The sequence below is a fragment of the Talpa occidentalis genome, unplaced genomic scaffold, assembly GCF_014898055.3.
Source record: "Talpa occidentalis isolate TD23 unplaced genomic scaffold, MPIMG_talOcc4v2.1 talOcc4.16, whole genome shotgun sequence".
NCBI lineage: Eukaryota > Metazoa > Chordata > Mammalia > Eulipotyphla > Talpidae > Talpa > Talpa occidentalis.
In genome coordinates, this window is record NW_023601653.1 from 21,314,943 (window position 1) to 21,335,339 (window position 20,397).

Sequence of the window (20,397 nt, forward strand, 5' to 3'; positions counted from 1 at the left end):
GATGTTTCTGTGATTTATTGATGGTAACATTTACTGATGGTAACAGAAGTAAGTTAAGCTTGTAATTCTTTTACTTACGTGCAAATGCAGACAGTGGGACTAACAGAAAGTTAGTGCCTACATTATTTTGCCAGATGTCATAATGCAGCAAGTTTTCTGAAGTGGTGTTAACACCAATAATATATTAACTACTCATAAGCGAAATGGAAATGATCAGGAATCTCTGGGATCCATTGGGTGCACTATAAATGGAAGCAAGTGGGTCTCCCTGGTCATATTAAAAACAATTTCAAAACCCTGGACTGAAAAGAACCCTGTATGCCCTATAAACTACATGATCTCACATTTCCCTAAACCTTTTGTATCAACCACCCTGTCCCTAAATGCTATTTGCTGGTAGCTTCTCTCTTCCTCCTAAGTGATTTCTGCCTGACATCCTACACCCCTCCCTCTCCTTGGCCCAACACACAGCCTGAAAATCACTATTGTAAGGACTCTGCTTTATACAGCAGATATTTCATAGTCACATTTAGGATATGTATAGTTAAACATCTTCACTTGTTTCTCATACAGTTAAACATTCACTGTAAACACGTGTGTTATAATCTTGCTCTCACGCAGCAACTGTGAGAGCAACTGTGCAGGTCATTTTATCTTTGTTTCACTTTCATGAATGTAAAAAAAGACTGGAAAATTCATAGAGATAGTACATTAGTAGTTGCCAGGGGCTGGGGAGCAAAGAACAGATAAATGATTGCTAATGAGGATGAGTTTTTTTTTGGGGGGGGGTGGGCGAGGAGGTGATGAGAATGTTCTGGAATTAGTGAGAATAGTTGCACAACTTTGAGCAAAGCACTGAGTTATATACTACAAAAGGGTGAACTTATGGCTTGTGAATTATACCTCACTTAAGAAAATGGGGGAAAAAGACGAGATGGGGAATTCTGTATGTCTCAGGAAATATTTCCATTTCCCTCTGTGTATACTAGACTTTTGAATAGGCCAGTACGGTCTGTTATTAATACTCAAGTCATTTTGAAGTTCAGTAGAATTAAGAAAGGTAGATGTGTGTGCCGTGTTCTTGTGCGTGTGTGCATGTGTACATGAAGCTCCTAACTTAGTATAAGGCTGCAGAGGAAATTAATTTGGAGTTTTTCCTAAAGTTTCAGAAAAACCTCATTCAATTCTTTGGAATAGGAAGTAGAGATTATTATAAAAGGTGACATATATTCCCGATTTGTATGGTTGTCCATGGCAGAACTGAGACTAGAGAAGCACTTCCAACTGGCTAATCATCGGGTACTGCTTTTCCTTTTGTGCCCAGCTTGATCACTTTCCCAGGCTAGCCTGGAAGAGATGTCTACTGCAGACCAGCTGTGTCCTCAGCTGTTTGGTTACCCTTTATTTGCATTTCTCTGATCCCTCTCAGAAGGGAAATGGGAAGTGCCCAATTTGTTTAATATTCCTTTATCTGGTAATGCCACTATGTACCAGAGGTATTGTATGCCCTGGGAAAACACAGAGGCGAACAAAACAGGTGTGCTTTGTAGGATGGTATGAAGAATTAATGGCCCAGTGATACAGACAAATATTTGCAAATTCAAAAATCATGTGGAGACACAACTTGAAATAGGAAAATAGTCGAATACTGTGAAGAAAAGGAGCAGGGTGCTTTGGACAGAGAACAGAGGCAACATTACTTAAGTTTGTGGGATCAAAGAACATTTTTCTGTGAAAGTTCAATTTCACTCAAGACCTAAAGGAGGAATTAGTTACACAAAGACTAGAAAGAGAATAAATAGCACATGCAAAGACCAAAGATGGATAAGACATTTGTTGAATGAAGCGATGATACCAGGATTGGAATGGAGTGGCAGACTGATCTGAGGTAGAGGAAGCGTGATGGAGAAAATGATCTTCACTTGAGAGTTTCAGCAAGTTTGGTGTCCCCAAGAGCAGTCAAGGTTTAAATAGTGCAGGAGAGGAGGACACAGATATAAGGGAGGTCATTTGAATGTCCTTCTGGTGGGTAGTAGCTGTGGGGGAAGAGATGGCATGCGTATCAGCTAAGGGCAGCCCAGAGCATTATGGGAGTGAGTGTGCATGGTGATTGATGACTTCTGGCCATGGCTAGAGGAAATAAGGCAGAACGTGGTGGTTTTAGTCTCAGTAGTCTCTTAGAAGGTGCTGGGTTCTTGAGTTCCATAGAATGATTGGGAGGTGATGAGAGGGAAGAGGATTGGAGAAAACAGTCAATGAAGTGTTGTCATCCCTTTTTATGGATGCAGAGATAGAAAGTTTGGAAGCTTCTGAAGCTATATAGCTAGTAAGCAGCAGAGCCTGGCTGATCCTGGTCTGGAACCATGGTCTTTACTGCTAGGTCAGTCCTTTCCTAGAGGACCATACTTGAGTTTATATAAATATTAGAAGATTTTAAAAGTATGTAAACATGGGTTGCAGATTTCAAGCTGCATATTGGAAGTTAATATTTTAAAATTAAATAATTATATGATTGAAGTTGTCACTCCCTCCCCTTTTTTCCCTTCAAGATTACCCTGTCATTGACTAAATCCCTACTTAACAAGTAGAATATTTGCAGAATAAATGATGGAAAATAGCAAGTTAATTTCACCTTTTTCTGACCAAAATAAACAGAATGAAATTTGGAATTTTTAAGTTATTTTCCCTGCAGTAAACCATAATAAAAAATTGCCAGAAGTTCTGTTTCTATTATGATTTTTGATGGCAACCTGTGTAGTAGCTTTGTTGAATCCTCTCCTACTGTCATAATTTTAAAAATTACTCCCAGGTGCTAATATAGTGTGTACTCTATATGGCCCTAGTAGAGTATGCTGTTTCTCTAATTCCAATAGATAACAGAATGAACTGAGAAAGCAGAAAAAAATTGAGATTTATGGATCTTACCCAAAGAATGTAACTTACTAGTAATATGAGCTTTTGACAAGGTCCCTTAGAATTCTAATGGAGATAGTCCATAAATTCCAGCATTTTGGGCTAATTGGTGAAATGCCCAGGTTTTAGAGTGTGGTAGAACTGGGTTGAAAATGGAACTCTAGTCCCTTCCACCTCCATGCTCTTGACCAAGTTATTTAACCTCATGAAGCCTCATTTCCTCATCTATAGATGAGGAGTAATGATACTTACATATCCTATTATGAGAATTAACAGAATGCTTATATAGTCCTTAAAGCTTCTTGACCCATACTAATAACTCAGTGAAGTTATTGTCAGTCCTCATAGACATGTGGAATTTGAATAAGTAAAATTAAATTTCTCCAGATTGTTATTACTAAAGATTATTTTGAAAGCACCCACAGCTCCTTTCAGTTTGTGCTTACAGTAGCAAGCTAATTACTTAGTGTCAGCTAAAAGGAAAACATGATAAATTATTCCCTCATTCAGAGCAGCAGAGGAATTTTAAGTTAGTGCCATCACTTAGTTATATTATTATATAGTGCTTGGGTAGTACAAACTAATTCAGAAAGTATTAGATAGGATATTAAAGTTTTTCTAATTAAAATTCCAACATTATCTTTATTGTGCAAACTTCTTCCTTCTATCTAGGTTTATAGATGTATGCCTGGGATTTTATTTTCTTTTTCTTTTCTTAAAAATGCTTATGGAAAACACCTTCTTAAAGATTTCCTTAGTTGTTTTTTTTTTCCCTGAAGAAGGCAGCCCAGTATTTCTTTTCTAACCCCAAAACTAGCATGAACCTTGTCATCATGATATAGCCCTCAAACAAGAAAGCCAACTTTACTTTCAGTAGTAGATTTTTTTTTATAATTAATTAGTGACATTTAGCATTCTTTTCTTTTCTTTTATTTTTTTAAATAATAAATTTTATTTTTATGTTCCCCGTACAATTGCAACTCCCCCATTTTGACCCCAGTCCCTCCCCTCCCGCCCCCCACCCCCAAAAGTGTCTCTGGTTCATAGTTTTTTGTTGATTTTGATTTTCACTTTCTTGTAGTTACTCATTTTCCTGGTCCCTTATTTAAGTTTTCTAGATTCCTGCTATGAGTGAGACCATCCGGTATTTTTCTTTTTCTTTCTGGCTTATTTCACTGAGCATGATCCCTTCCAGCACCATCCATGTTGCTGCAAATTGCATGTGTTTATCTTTTTTGAATGCTGAGTAATATTCCATGGTGTCTATGTACCACATCTTCTTGATCCAGTCATCTATTTTTGGGCATTTGGGCTGTTTCCAAAGCTTAGCTATTGTAAATAGTGCTGCTATAAACATAGGGGTGCAGGTGCTCTTTGGAATTGATGTTTCTGTGTCCTTTGGGTAAATACCTAGGAGTGGAATTCCTGGATCATATGGAAGCTCTATGTTTAGTAGGTCCAGAAATCTCCACACAGCTCTCCATAGTGGTTGGACCAGTTTGCACTCCCACCAACAGTGCAGGAGAGTTCCTTTTTCTTCACACCCTCGCCAACATTTGTTGGAATGTAATGAGGGTAGAATATAGAGAGGGGGCTTCTGAAGCAATTGAAAAGTTCAAGAATTTTCATGGGAAGTTGATCTGAAATTATTAGGACTCTCTTGAATATGGAATGAAAAGGTCAAGAGGGATATAATCCACATTTATAAAGTTGTGAATGATACTATGTTGTGAACGCAAACCTTTTTTGTAAATTCTAAAATATGTACTCTTTGATCCATCAGTAGTTAAGAATGTATCATATGTGTCTTCCTTTGTCATTTGTAAATGCACAAGACTGTAAACAACCTAGACTGGTTACATAATTTAAAGTACTGATACACAATAGAATACCATGCTGATATTAAAAGACCATTTTTGCCTCTCATTCTTTGAGTATTTCTTACCTTCTGAATCACAAGCTGTTCCAATATGTGCTTTCTATGCCCCAGCCCTAAAATTGAACTTTTCATCCTAAGAAATTCTGATTTCTTCTAGGAATGATGGTCAAAAATAGTAGCTGAAAGAATAAGGCAGCTCTTTGTACTAAAATCATCATCTCCAATATATTATACCAAGCGGCCTGGGGAAGATGGAGAGGCAAAATTCATCATGGCCAGTAGAGCATGCTACCATTTGTATAAAAAATACATGTGCGTATTTACACAAGATAATGGTTAACACTGGTTATCTCTAGGAAGGAGAACCAGGTGGCCGTGTACTGGAAAATGATTTCGGCCAATAGTCTTGTGTAATCTTGGAATTCTCTGTCATCGTAAACATTTATTGCCAAGTGAAAAGATAAAGATAATTTAACCACTCTCACAAAAACTAGAGGCAGTACTGTTTTCTTCCAGGAAATTGTTTTTCCATCTAGTTAATTATAGTTTAATTTGGTTAAATCAACAAGAGGGCTTGAGTTGCTACTTGAAGTTGGCACTGTCGCTGTTGACCCTTGGAAGTTATGGAGAGTAAATGTGGCCTCCATGAGTGTGGTCTTTACTGTCCCTTCCAGAGCACAGCACCTACCTCTGTGAGCATGGACTTTGTTCTTTCTTGTGTCAAAAGGAGGGTTATTGAAACAATGGGTGCTTATTATAGAATACAAATAATTTTTTTTTAGTGGGTAGATTTAATAGTTAACCTTTTCTCTTAACTTCCTCCCTTTGAAATTTTATCTCAAAATAGGCCAGTCAGATGGTGACGGGTAGAGATTTGACATTTTAAATTGAATGATAATGTTTGTTTAGGACCTGGTTCAATGAAAATATATAAAAGCAAATTCCAAATTGACACAGTACTACATTGGCATCAATAATCAAATACATTTTATTATCATGTTGTTAGGGTCTGGTAGGATAAGGTTGAAGAAGTAAGAAGGAAAATAATGTGTTGGTTTTCATGGTTTTCTAAAAAAGAATGGGATCTTTCTCGATTGTTCACCTTTTTCCCTTTGTTTTCTTGAAATTTAGAAGAAAATATTGAGTGTATTCTGAGCCACATTTGTGATTAGAGTTTCTCTCCTGCTGTTTCGTAGTTCATAGGCCTCTGAATTGCCACCTCACCATAAGGTTAGGCTGTTGCATCCTTTATACCATTTGACCAGGCTGCTCTGTCAGTCACTTTTCTTTAGTGGGGCCTCATGCTGATAATAGCAAGCATTGCTTTAATGTGGTTATGTATAGCCATCAACTCTAAATTTATCATTGGTGAGCATCCACTCTGGTTAAGATGCCCTTTGACTTCTGAAAAAATGTGAGGCTGAAGTCAGAAGCTGTTGTTTAAGTTTTCTATTCTCATCCCTCCAACACCCCAGCCCAGCCCAGTTGTTGTTGCTCCGTGATCCATTCCATTATGCCATTTTTTTCTGGTCCTTAGCATATTGAGTATTGGGACCCTGTGTCTCTCCACTGTCTCCCTTCCATTTTGTCCTCAACCCATACCATCCAGCTTTGATCCCACCTGGTCACTGTAGCAATTCTTACTGACAAACCAATGTTGGATCCTCGGGCCTAGGTTTTATGGGCACATAATCTCTGTGGTTACTCAGATCCTCACACTTAGTTTATGCCCTGCTAGTACTGTCCTGAAATTCTTAAAGTCTCTATGAGTCCCCATAGGTACATTTTTACTCAGGTTTGTGCAAATTATGTAGCCAGTCCTGTTCAAGCCTGATCAGAGTAAGTCTCTTCAAAGCATTTGACACAGTTCATGGTCCTCTTGGACACTTCTTGAATTCCTAGAAACCTCCTGCTTCACGTATGTCTCCTTCCTCTGCTCTTCTCTCAAGGTTAAGTACCTTCACCTGCTTTATACATGCTTCCTAAGTGATCCCATCCAGTTTTCAGTCTTGAGTATATTATCTAGGCTGTTACTGCTGCTGCTAACACTAACGAAAACAAAAACCACACATTTGGAGCTACCTTTGAGTGTTTTCTACATGCCAAGCATAAACTACAAGTATTATTTCTCTTAATACTTTCAGTATCTCATCTTCAGGTAAGGGATTATGTCTTGTGTCCCTTTGTGGATCTTGTTTGCAGCATAACACACTAGAACTCAACTGAGTATAATGCATATGGTAATTCAGTTTTTTTCCCCATTTTGTCTCCGTTAACTCCAGATAATTCAGATGCTGATGTAAATATTTAATAATTTGATGAGCTGTGGTAGAACATCAATTTTTTATACCTTTTTAAAAAGTAGATTGTATACAGCATTGGAGCTTGACACTTAAAACCTCATTTAAGCTGTTTCACCTGGAAGCAACATAGAGGCTAAGTCCAAATAAATTTTATTTATGACTAAAGAACTTAGGTTTTCAGTCACTTTCTATAATTATTCTAATTGTTTTTCAAGTTTCCAGGTTGCATTTTTTCCTAAGCATTCTACTATCTTGATTTAGTGATTATTGTTGACCTGCTTCCTATTATTTGGATAATTTGGGGACTACAGGCATAAATAAATTTGGTTTTAGGGTAAGAGTTAGATCTATCTTTCATTTGTTTACTTGTTCACTCTTTACCACTAATTGCATTTTGTTTTCCTTTTCTTAGGGCCTTAAGCTAATGTCTGACACACAATTTTTTTTATTGAAGTAAATTGTATTATGCAAGTCTCAGGTGTGCACTGAAAATCAACATGTATGTATCACTTTTTTTAAATAATAGAATGTCAAGAAAAAAAAGGGCAGAAAGAGATCTTAAGATCACCTTATCTAAGGGACTGATCACAAAGATGCACAAAGAACTCACATGACTCAACAGAAACAAAATAAACAATCCAGTCAAAGAAATAGGTAGAAGAACTTAAAAGACATTTCTCCAAAAAAGAAATGCAAATAGCCAATAGGCATATGAAAAAATGTTCAACATCCCTTATAATCAGGGAAATGCAAATTAAAACCCCACTGAGATACCACCTTACAACAGTGAGAATGGCACGTATCAAAAAAACAAGCAACAACAAAGGTTGGCGAGGATGTGGTGAGAAAGGAACTCTCCTATATTGCTGGTGGGAGTGCAAACTGGTCCAACCACTATGGAAAGCTGTCTGAAGGTTCCTCAATCTATTAAACATGGAGCTACCATTCAATCCAGCAATTCCACTTCTAGGGATCTACCCAAAGGACACAAAAACATTGATTCAAAAGAACACCTGTACACCTGTGTTTATTGCAGCACTATACAATAGGTAAAACCTGGAAACAACCCAAACGCCCAAAAATAGATGACTGGATCAAGAAGATGTGGCACATATACACAATAGAATATTATTCAGCAATCAAAAAAGATAAACGCATGCCATTTGCAGCAACATGGATGGAACTAGAAGGAATTATGCTCAGTGAAATAAGCCAGAAGGAAAAAGAAAAATATCGGATGGGTTAATTAATAGCAGAAATATAGGGGAATCAAATAAGACATCAGTGTAAAAAACTAGAAACAGTACAAAACACAACGAAGCAAAAACAGACAATTATAAATCAGAGACATCCTGCAGGGGAGGAGGAGGAAAAGGGATCAGAGGGAGGGAGGGAGGAGCACAGGGGACTGAGGTGATGGTGCACAGGTAATTGGTGAAGGAAACTATGGGGACTACACCTGAGGGGGTGGGGGGAAGCAAATATTGTTTAAAAATGAAAATTGATGTAAAAAATTCAAATAAATTAATATAAAAAATCACCTTATCTAGATATAAAAGTATTCCTGGGATAATTCAGTGATTAATTTACTAAAGTTGATAACTGTACTATGTGCATGTAAGAGAACATACTTATTCTTAGAATAACAAAAACACTGAAGATTTTAGGAGTAATGGTATATTTTGATGTATTTACTTCTAAATGGTTATGGGGGTGGGGGGGAGGAACCAAAAACGTGGATATACATGTCATGCACAGAAAGAGAAAGAGAATGAGCACAATGAATGCAAAATATTAACAGGTGGATCTAGTAAAGAGCCTATTAATATCCTTTATACTATTGTAATTTTTCGGAAAGTGTGCAGTTAGTATTCACATAAACAGTTTAAAAACTGCGGCATGAATTCAATCCCCGGTGAGGGAGCAACCCACATGGCGAGCAGATCTCTCCTGTCTCGCCCTCTGCTCCCCTCAGCAGTGTATTTCGTCAGTCTGCCTGTTCTGTTCCCCACTCTGCCTCTGGTGAATCCTCTCACCCCTCCCCTATACCTCTGGCCTGTACCCACGTTCTTACATGCATAAATAAATAAATCTTTAAAAAAGTCATCTCATCTGGCCCTCTCAGGGAAACCATTCACTCCTTGTGGCAAAGGTTAACTCTCCCATTCACCCTGAGACTTAGGCCCTCTGTATTCTCTGTTATACTGTGCAGCCTTTTGTTAGTAAATACCCAGTTATTGAATTCTAACCAAATATGGGGCCACTATTCTTTCTCTGTGCTTCCATAAGACACAGTCAATTTGCATATTAGTGATGTAACATTGGGTTTTCTTTGAAAAGTGCTTCTTGTTATTACCTGGTCAGCCTTACAACACCCAGTGCCTCTATTGCCTGGACATCTTGTTATTAAATATGCTGCCCAAGGGCCTCCCCGGTGATGCAGTGATTGAACGCTAGGTTGCAAAGCTGGCTGCAGCCTCCACGGTGCTGGTTCGATCCCTGGCTGCCGGGTGAGGGTCCCACATGACGCGCAGACCTCTCCTGCCGCCCGCTGCTCCCCTCAGCAGTGTACTTCGTCAGTATGCCTGCTCTGCTCTCGGCTCTGTCTCTGGTGAATTCTCTCACCCTCCCGCGCTTCTGACTGTACCCAGTGCTTGTATAAATAAATAAATAAATAAAAATATGCTGCCCAAGGTAATGAGAAAGACCTGTGTTTGCATTTTAACAAGAAGTGGTTTTGTTCTTCTCTTTCTTGATAGCAACTGCTTCCTGGGATACGTTTCTCATGCTATGGAATTTCAAGCCACCAGCTCGAGCTTTTCGATATGTGGGTCATAAAGATGTTGTCACCAGCGTGCAGTTTTCTCCACTGGGAAACTTACTGGCATCTGCTTCACGAGACAGAACTGTTAGACTCTGGATTCCTGATAAGTAAGAGAAACAAACACCTGTTATGCTCTGGATTTAGGAATGTGAAAGAATATGGCCACAAGGCTGTTCCTCATGCCCTTCTCTGGAGTGCTAACCCCCCAGTTCCCTGCATTGTATTTAGTCGAGACACATGAGGAGGTACTGCCCTAGTCATAAAGTCGAACTTTTTTATGTCAGTTCTTTTCCTCATCTTTAACTCCCGCTTATGTCTTCTATTTGAATACTATTTCTCACCAGGGGAATATGCTCAATATATATTAAGGCTTTTTTGGAGTTGGGGGAGAGAGTGATTATTATTAATCCCTTTATAAACCTGAGGTAATTTTCAGACTATCTCCCCCAGAGAGATACACATCAGCATAAATGACCAAAAATTTGTAGTTTATTAATCTCCTGACACCCATTCATGGGTCTTAGCAGCCTTTTGGCCTCTATGAAAAACCTCTGTGCCAAAACTAACCTTTGATATCTAATTAATGGGCTCCAGTATTTTCTGACCAAAGTGTAAATCATTGCATTTGTGTAAGGTCCTCTCCTATTCTAACAAATACCTCTTTAAGAAGCTTTTTAAATTCTAGCTGATCAATCCTGTATTTTAAGCACAATTTTATTTATTTTTTATTTTTTTAAACAATATTTGCTTTCCCCCACCCCCTCAGGTGTAGTCCCCATAAAATTTCCTTCCCAAGGCACCCGTGCACCATCACCTCAGTCCCCTGTGCTCCTCCCTCCCTCCCTCTGATCCCTCTCCCTCCTCCTCCCCTGCAGGATGTCTCTGATTTATAATTGTCTGTTTTTGCTTTGTTGTGTTTTGTACTGTTATTTTTTTTATATGATGTCTAATCACAATTTTTAAAAGTTTTTAAACTCTTAACTACATAGAAGGTATATAGCATATAGAAGCTAACTACATAGAAGCATATATACCTTCATAGAAGGTATATAGCACAACTCTCCCCACCACAGCCATCCACCAAATTCAAGTTAATCAGTGTTCTGTCAATCTTGTTTCATCTGTTAACCACACCCATCCTTTTATTTTTTGCTAGAATATTTTTAGAATAAATCTATCACATTATATCATTTCCCCCCAAGTACACGAGAGAATAAGAATTTAAGCATTTTCCTTGACTCTGCTGTGACAGGATAGTTTGAGGAGGGTAAATCAATAGCTGAGGTGATTTACTGGGCAAGCTCAGGCAGTCCCACATGAAAGAAAGCCACTTGTTTTCTGCCACCACCCACAGGACACTCTGCTTTGAGAAATCTAAATTCTGATGGTGGTAAAGACGGAGGAGAAATAGTATGTTGACAGCGTGGATGATACCATAGAGGGGACTATAAGGGGAAAATTGAATTGGGGTCCAAAGGGGAAAGCATTTTCAGAAATCCTTCACTTTGGGAACTTAGAACTAGTGGTTTTACTGTCTTGGGCATAACACGGCGTCAGCCTCCCATTACTAATTCAGGGAAATGTCAGTGAATAAACTGTACTAGGGTAGGTGAGCTACAAGCAAACTAACATTAATTTATATGGGTTAATCTAAGCACAAAATTTAGGCTTATGTAGATATATCTACTTCCTCTCTCTAGATCCTCTCTCAGTGGAGTCAAAGCAATAATGTTTTATGGCAATGGGAAGAAAGCTGGAGTATCCATTATCTATTGCTGAATAAAAATCTGTAAAGCTCAGTAGCTTAGTACAAAACTAACTTTTCACAATTTTGTGGGTTGGCTGTGTGATTCTTCTGCCCCATTTGGTGCTAGCTGTGATGCTTACAGCTCCTTGAAGCTGGCGGTAGAGCTCACAGATCCATTACCTCCCTCATACATGAGGCCTTGGTGCTGGCTAATGGCTAGGGCATCTGGGGCCTCCAAGAGCCCTCTCTCCAGCAGGATAAGGACTTCCTTATTGCAGAGCAGTTGGGTTCTGGGAGAGTAAAAGCAGAAACTGCTAGACCTTTCAAGGGCTAGGCATGAATCTTGTAGTACGTCACTTCTGTCACATAGTTTTGGTCAAAATAAGTCATAGCACCAACCAAGATTTAAAGAGAGTAAGAATCAGTAATTTCTGCCTCCTGTGGGGAGCAGTGGGGTATGTGTATACAGGGATGAAAGAAATTGTGGGCAAGTATTTGCAGTGAGACACCAAAAGAATAGTAGGCGCAAACGTGGAAGCAAGTGTGGCCAAGAGTTCATCCTAACAGGCAGGTAAGAGAATGTGGGCAGGAAGGGCATTACTTGCATATTTACTATATGTGAGATTCAGAGAGCCTACATTAACACAAGGTAAGAAACTAGAAACCAGTTAAGCAAGACCACAATAAACACAAGACACTCCTATTTTGGTTTCTTATATGCATCCTGTTGAGGCCGGATCCAGTGGTTAATTCAGCCTACAGATAAGAGGAAGTCTTTTAGAAGAAGGCAAATAAGATAATCTGAGGAGTGTAGAACTACAGACCAGGGCAGATTTTGATCATGCTCACTGCCTCTTGGCTTCCTGGTCATAGAAGATGCCAAGTCTTTTCTTTGTTTTTTTTCTAGGCCTTTTACTTGAATTCAGGCCAAAACCACTCTTGACTGCTACAGGTAGAACTTTCCCTTATTTTTTCCCTATATTTTAAAAAATGTTGATGTTGGTTACTCCTGGTATAATATTATGTATCTGGCAATGGAAATTGGTACCAAAGTCATCTTCGCCTTATAGGCTAATGAAGGGTAGGCCCATGTGACTCTAAGGACCTTTCATTATTGATTTTCCCAGTGAAATCTGACCAAATGTACTGAGCTCTTTTTGTATACCAGACATTGTGCTAGATACTCGTCTTATAGAGATGAATTAATCATCATTCCTGTCTTAAAAAACACTTTTTAATAGGAGAGAAACAGGTTTATTTTTAAAAAGTGCTATATAATGTAATAAACAAAATAAACATAGTAGGTAGGGAACAAGTACGCCTGTCTGGGTTGGTCAAGGGAGCTTGGGGGCAGGGAGATAGTGCAGCTGAAGAAATAGTATGTACAGGGCCTCCCCTGGTGGCGCAGCGGTTGAGCGCTGGGCTGCGAAGCTGCCTGCAGCCCCTGCAGTGCCGGTTCAATTCCTGGCCACCGGCGAGAGTCCCACATAGCGCGCAGACCTCTCCTGCCACCCGCCGCTCCCCTCAGCAGTGTGCTTCGTCAGTCTGCCTGCTCTGCTCCCTGCTCTGGCTCTGGTGAATTCTCTCACTCTCCTGCACTTCTGACTGTACCCAGTGCTTGTATAAATAAATAAATGAATCTTTAAAAAAAAAAAGAAAGTACAGAGGCTGAGGCGCTTTTGGAACAGCGCAATGGTTCTGAGTACGAAGTTCATTGTGGTGGCAGGAGGCCTGGAAACGAGGCTGGGCGTTGCCCTTTTTCTTGGTGGTTAGCCAGTGATATGTTGACATTGGGATTTGCATGCGTGGAATTACACTTCTGCCAAGGTAATGAATACAGTATATAGGTGACTGGACAGAAGTAAAAGATTAGAACAGGGAGACCAGGTAAGAGGCTTTCGCAGTAATCTAAGTGAAGGATATTGTGGGTATATCTTACCCTCAGTGAAGCATAACTGGGATAGAGAGAGAAGAGGAATTCAAAAGATATCTAGAAAATTGTAATGATAGGGTTTGTTGACTCCCTGGGTGTGGGAGGAGAGAAAGGAGGAGGTGTTGTGACTTCCAGGCTTTTGCAAATTCTGTTGTCTGATCTCTGCCCAGCAGTTACTGTGATTTTTCCCATAAGGTATCGCCTGTATGTCTTTCTGAATGGAAACATTCATGAGTCTGGATGAAGCATAAAGTGAAAGTGCCATGGCATCTTGGGAGCACTGTTTCCCAAATGTTGTCTTATAACTCCCCTGCTATCGAGCCTGTCTTATTCTAACATTTTTTCCCCTTAAATGCTGCACATTTTTTCTACATCTTTTTTTTTTCCTGTTCTTATCCAACTTAGCCAAGAAAAATAAGCAACTGAAATTTCAAGGTGTTGAGAACAAAAGTTTGTTGTTATCATTCATTTTTATTTTGCTCATATTAGGATTTGGCCTAGGGGTGAATGTGGCCTTAAATACACACTGATGGGCTCAGGTGCCACCACCAGGGTTGGAGACATAGGTGGGAATAATAGGACAGTCAGAAGACTATCTAGGCACATTTTATATAGAGGAGAATGACATAGGGGATATCTTCTTCCCAACCCAGACTACCCTCCACATAACTTCCATGTGACTCCACTTTGAAAGCTTGTCTTGGAGCTATTGATTTAAGCAATCCCCGCCTGTCTAGATTGCAGCTCTTTAGACAGTATATTGCTATTTTCAGAGGAAAACAGGAACTTATAGAGACTTGCTCAAAATGCTATTTCCCTAGCTTCTAATTAAAGCAAAAACAGCAAATACAATTCAGGATGGTGACCCCAGGGTCTTTCTTGCTAAACATCAGTTGTGACTTTAAGTAACAAAACCAGTTTGAAGTTGTACCAATGAAGAATAACAGTACAGTTCAGCCTTTTCATACTTTTGTTAGTTTTTCCAAAAGTCAAACCATTTCGTGTTTTCAAAGTCTGTATACTGGCTATATATTGATTACAATTAAATGAACAAGAAATATGTAACTGTATTTCCAGGAAAGGAAAGTTCTCTGAATTTAAGGCTCATACAGCTCCAGTTCGTAGTGTGGACTTTTCAGCTGACGGCCAGTTTCTAGCTACAGCCTCTGAAGACAAATCCATCAAAGTATGGAACATGTATCGCCAACGCTTCTTATACTCCTTGTACCGACATACACACTGGGTGCGCTGTGCCAGGTAGGTGCAAAAAGGTTCATAATAAGATTTCCATTTTTTTTCCTGCTCTACTCCATGTTTGTCTCCCAATTCCCACAAAAGGAGATTGAGGGCAAATTCATCCATTCATTCAGCAAATGTTCATTGTGTGCCAGGGAACACAGTAGTGTTGGGAACACTATAAATAAAACAGTCCACAATTGCACCCCCCACCCCCACCACCAAGGCTTATGTTTTAGAAAGGGGAAACAGATAACAAATAGGGAAACCATATGTTAGGTCAGACAGAGGTTAAGTGTTATGGAAAAAAGTAGAGGTGGATTAGAAGGGGGTGCTGCATTTTCCCCTACAGATTAATTACCTTTTATTTATTTGTTTTCCCCATGCACTGAGGGTTTTTGGTTGTTTTTGTTTTTTTCATCAACAAGTAATTCAGGACCAGCATTATATTTGCTAGACCCTGAGGTGCTAGGTACTAAGATTTAAAGTGCTGTTTTTTCTTTTTTTCAAATGTGTTGATTAAGATAATATGTTTTACATCATTGTATCTGCTTTGGGGTTATAGGTTAGTTTAGTGACTGCCTGACAAAAGGGTGACCTTTGAATCAAGACTTACCAGAGGGCAGGGAGAGAGGCTTGGAGATATTTGGGAAAGAACTGAAGGACTGGCCTGACTAGAGGAAACAAGTGCAGGAACCCATCCCCCACCAAGGAAGCCTGGTGGGTATCTGAAGGGGGTTGGGGGTAGGAAGCTTGTGGGGAGCACAGTGTAGGGAAGGAGTGAGCCAGGCCTAGAGGGATGCTGAAGCCAGGGCAGGATCAGCTCTGACAGATGCCTTTGGAGCATGTTCATCTCTCTGCCTTTTTTTTTTTAAAGGTTTATTTTTATTTATGCATACAAGAACTGGGGTATAGGCCAGAGGTGTGGGAGGGTGAGATGATTCACCAGAGTCAGAGTGGGGAGCAGAATAGGTGGATTGACTGAAATCCACTGCTGAGGGGAGCACCGGGCAAGACTGGAGAAGTCTGCTGCACCATGTGGGTCACCTCCCTGGCTGGGGATTGAACTTGTGCTGCAGTGGCTGAAGATAGCTTCATAGTGCTGCATCTTAACCCCTTGCACCACCAGGGCCATTTTAATGGGATTACTCTGTGGCGTGGAGAATAGCCTGTCAAAACCAGAGAAGTTGGAGGCATGGTTAGAAGGCTGTTGCAGTAGTTCGTGTCCTGCCTGTGGTGCAGACTACAATAAATAGTTGGATTCTACATGGAGTTTGAAGACAACCAGCAGTTTCTGCTGGCACATTGGCGGTGCCAGAGATATAGAGAAACCAAGGATGACTTCATAATCTTTGGCATCAGTCTGTTGGGACAAATGCTATTGTAGGTGTTACCGACTCTTAGCTAACGGCCTTGGAACCCTTCCTGTCCCTCAGTCACATTGCTAAAGTGCTTCAAGTGTGCATCTTGCTTCCCTCTCACAACTTTCCTGGGAATGAAAGGCTCTTCTTGATTTTCCTCATTTTCAGGTGAGAAGACTGAGTTTCAGAGTTAGATTCCTCTAGCTGACAGACAGAAACCCAAAGGAATTCTTTTTAATCCCCTCAAGGTGGTTGACTGGCAGATTTATTGCTAACTTTGGAAGGAGAGGCAGAGTGGAAGCTGGGATTCCAGTGCTCTCAGATTTCTCTGGAGGCTCTTTATAGGCTTCCTTCTTTCAAACATCCCGGTACAAAGGTCACTGCTAGCTTTAAGCTGAAGTCCTCACAGTTTTGTTACTAGAGAGGAAAAGTTTCTCCCAGCTCGGTTTGGAAAGTACTGGGGGTGACTGACCCGGGGACCCTGTGCCCATCCCTTTGTCCAGCACATATGTGGTCTAGGTATTTAAATGAGTAAATATACATAGAACACATAGAAAAGTGCCTCCTACATAGAAACCACAGGTAAATCTTAGCCATTATCCTGTCACCTTCATTGGACATCTTATTCTTATTAAATTTTTAAAGATACTACGTAACTTGAATTGATAATTTCTCCCACCTAAGGAAGTGACATGTGTGATGGTCCCAAGAGACAGGTCCAAATCTATTGTATTTATTTATAAAATGATGTTGTAAATAAGAAGAGGAGGCAGAGATCTATCATCTAGTAGACTGGGCCCACAGAACAGATAATTGATGGACTAGGTACTGGGAAGTACTTCATGAGGTGCCAATGTGGAGCTATTTAGCAAAAAGGTTGATTTTTGTTAACCTTTTTTCAGGGAGCTCAGTATAATCCAAAGCATTGAATATTGGTTTAACTAATCAAGACAAAATTATAGATTGATTAATTGGTAATATTTATTTATACATTGTGTTCTCTATGCCTCTATTTTGTTCCAAAAAGAATTTATAGTGGTTTATAGTAACTGGCATGCCTATGTATACATTTGTCGTTGGAGGGAACGTGGAGACAATTTGATCCAGAACCATGTAACTCCAGTTTGTACAAATTTGGCCTGACATTCAGTTTCCGTTTCCTGCAGTGAAGGTATTACTAGAAAGATGGTGCCTGACATGTTTTCATTTTCTAAAAAAAAAGGAATCCTATTAAATTGTTCAGATAACAGAAAATTTTGCCTGGAGTACATTCCAGGGAGTATTTATTTTATTGGTTGTCCTTTATCGAATCATCTAAATGGAATATACCTGGATTTTTGTTTTGTTTTGCTTAAAGACAAGACTAATGTAAGACAGAACTTGTGAAAGGTTGAAAGGGGGTGAATATTGTAACATTTTTGGTCTTCCAAATATTACTTTAATAAGCATAGCCCCCACTACCTGCCACAGCTCTCTGCTGGGTGTTAAGTATATAGAGATGAAAGATGCTGTGATATCTCAGGGAGCTTTTATAGTTCAATGGAAAAAATAGACACCAAATAATTATAAGATGATGTGTCAAACTCTTGGGAACACAATACCCAAGATGATATGGAAGTATGTGAGTGTGGCAATGAACAAGAGTGGTGTGAGGAATACTCAAGTAAGACATTTCAGGCAGAGAACTGAGGGAAAGGAAGGGCAAGAGGAGGTAGCAACCTATTGCCAGACAGAATAGAATAAATAGAATCATTCCCCCTAGGGGATCGCCAGAAGTAAACACTGTGACCTAAGAGGACAAGACATACTCTGAGAACAATAATTTTTCAGCTGTGACCAGATACAGGAAGTGGGTGGGTGAGTGGGAGGAGTATAGTTGATTACTTTCAGCTTAAAGAGTTAAGAACATGTGACCTGGGAGCACCTGTCTGGGCTTTAGTTGGCAACCTTATAAAATGGGTGTGGAGGAGTACCTTCCTCAGAGAGGAAGTGAAACACGTTGTGAAAATTAAGTAAGTTAATGAATGTTGTGTCAGTTAATGCTTGCTATTAACTACATTCACATTCCAGTCTTTTCTCCTAGGGATTACATTAGAGTCACCTTTAGGTGTGTTCAAAAGTCATCTCACACATTTGGGTATTAGCATTCATTGGCAGCATTTTATGTCTTTAACTATCAGAAGCTAACTTTATATCTAAGTACTTGAGTCTTTAAAAATCTCTGCCTTTCAATTGGAGTGTTTAGTCTGTTTAAATTTATGTAACTTGTCCTGTGATTAGGCTTACAGCTAAAGAAAGGAGAGTGGCAGGCTGTGCTCATTGTTTTTATTTTATTTGCTTATTTATTTTTCTTTAGGCTTCAGTATGTGTAATTATTCCATTTTATTTATTTTTTGGGGGTTTTTGACTTTTTTTGTTTAAGGGACCTCTCTAGAGGTAATAATATGCATCCTTACCATATCACAGTCCTCTTTTGAGTTAATTTTATGCTATTTTATATGTGTATATAAAATGTTAGAAATTTTAAAAGTTTTAATGTAGGAACTTAAAAAATATACCTCTATTTACCTATCTCTTGACAGTTTTACTTCTGCGTGTAGTATAAGCCCACAATATATTAAACAGCCAGTTTCTTTTAAAAAAAAAAAGTCTTTTTTTTTTTAGTCTGTTACATGACTTTATTTTTTTCTGATTGAGGTAACATTGGTTTCCAGCACACACATGAAAGTCTTATCTGTTTATCCCATTTTCACCTTTTCTAGTATTCTTATTCCTTTGTTCAAATTCAGGTTTTCATCTGATACCATTTCCCTTCAACTTAAAAAGCTTCATTTACTGGAACTTCCCTAGTGGCACAGGGGTTAAAGTCTTAGTACTATCAAGCTGTCGCCAGCCACTGCAGCAAGAGTTCAATCCCCGGCCAGGGAGCTGACCCAAATGGCACAGTAGACCTCTCCTGTCTCACCTGCTGCTCCCCTCAGCAGTGTATTTCAGTAAATTCACCTGTTCTCCTCCCCACTCTGTCTCTAGTGAATCCTCTTACCCCCCGCCCCCTCACCGCTGTACCTCTGGCCTGCACTCCAGTTCTTATATGCATAAATAAATAAAATAAATCTTTAAAAATAAAAAGCTTCACTTACTATTTCTTATGGTACAGGTATCCTTGTAATGAATTTTCTGTTTTTTGTTTATCCTTTTCAAGGGGTGTTTTTACTTAGATGTAGAATTCCAGTTCAGTGGATGATTTTTCTCTTAGCACTTTAAAGAGGACATCCATTGTCTTATCTGCTACTTTTGCATTTTTTTTTTCTGTGAAGGCAGCTGTCATCTTTATTGTTACTTCTGTGTACTTCTGCTGCTCTAAGATTGTCATAAACTTGTTTTTATCAGTTTGACTATGATGAACCTACTTATGATTTTATATATTTTTTTACAGTTCACTGAACTGTATGGATCTATGGATTAATATTTTCATCATATTTGAAAAAAGCTTATTTTTTCTACCCTAATTTCTTGTCTTTTTCTGGGATTCCAGATTTATAATATTTTACCACTTGATATCAACCTGTAGTTTATGATGCTTTGTCTCTGTTTTCAACCTTTTTTTCTCATTGTGCTTCAGTTTGCATAGTTTCTGTTGGTCTGTCTTCAAGTCCCCTGATGTTTTTTTCCCCCTCAAAGTGTAGTCTACAGTAAGTTTACCTGTTTCTCTGATTAGATTTTCCATTTATTTGCTCATTCTGCCTATTTTTCTCATCTAAATCCTTGACATATTTATAACTGTTTAAAGTCCTTGTCTGCTAATTCCAGTATCTATGCCATATCTTGATAAAATTTTTCTGCTTCTTAATATATCTTTTCATTTTTTTATTGTGTGCTCAAATATTGCTATGTGTTTGAGGGTGTTAATTACTCTATCATCTTCCGAAAAGCGTTGAGTTTTCTTATAATAAGTACAGTTGACCCTTGGGGGTCAGGGCACCAAATATGGTGCATAGTTAACCCTTCATGTTGGTGGGGTCCAAATCTAGGCTAAATTTTAACCAACTGATATCCCCCAAATGTTGAATAGTGAATGCAAAACCCATGGATAGGAGAAAAAAATCCCCTATGTACCTCAAGCCCATGTTCAATGGTGAACTGTAATTAACTTTCTTTTTTTTTTAAAGAAATTTTTTAATAAAGATTTATTTATACAAGA

At 39.0% G+C, this 20,397-nt stretch overlaps 1 protein-coding gene across 3 annotated transcripts in view; it reads left to right on the forward strand.

Annotated features, from left to right (window-relative positions):
- The window catches only part of POC1B (POC1 centriolar protein B), a 72,077-nt gene that overhangs the window by 6,218 nt on the left and 45,462 nt on the right, over positions 1 to 20,397 (forward strand). For all 3 annotated transcript variants that reach the window (XM_037513894.2, XM_037513895.2, XM_037513896.2), the window contains exons 3-4: positions 9,855 to 10,026; positions 14,677 to 14,856. In XM_037513894.2, coding sequence (XP_037369791.1) covers positions 9,855 to 10,026; positions 14,677 to 14,856 — 352 coding nt within the window. The remainder of the gene's footprint in view (positions 1 to 9,854; positions 10,027 to 14,676; positions 14,857 to 20,397) is intronic.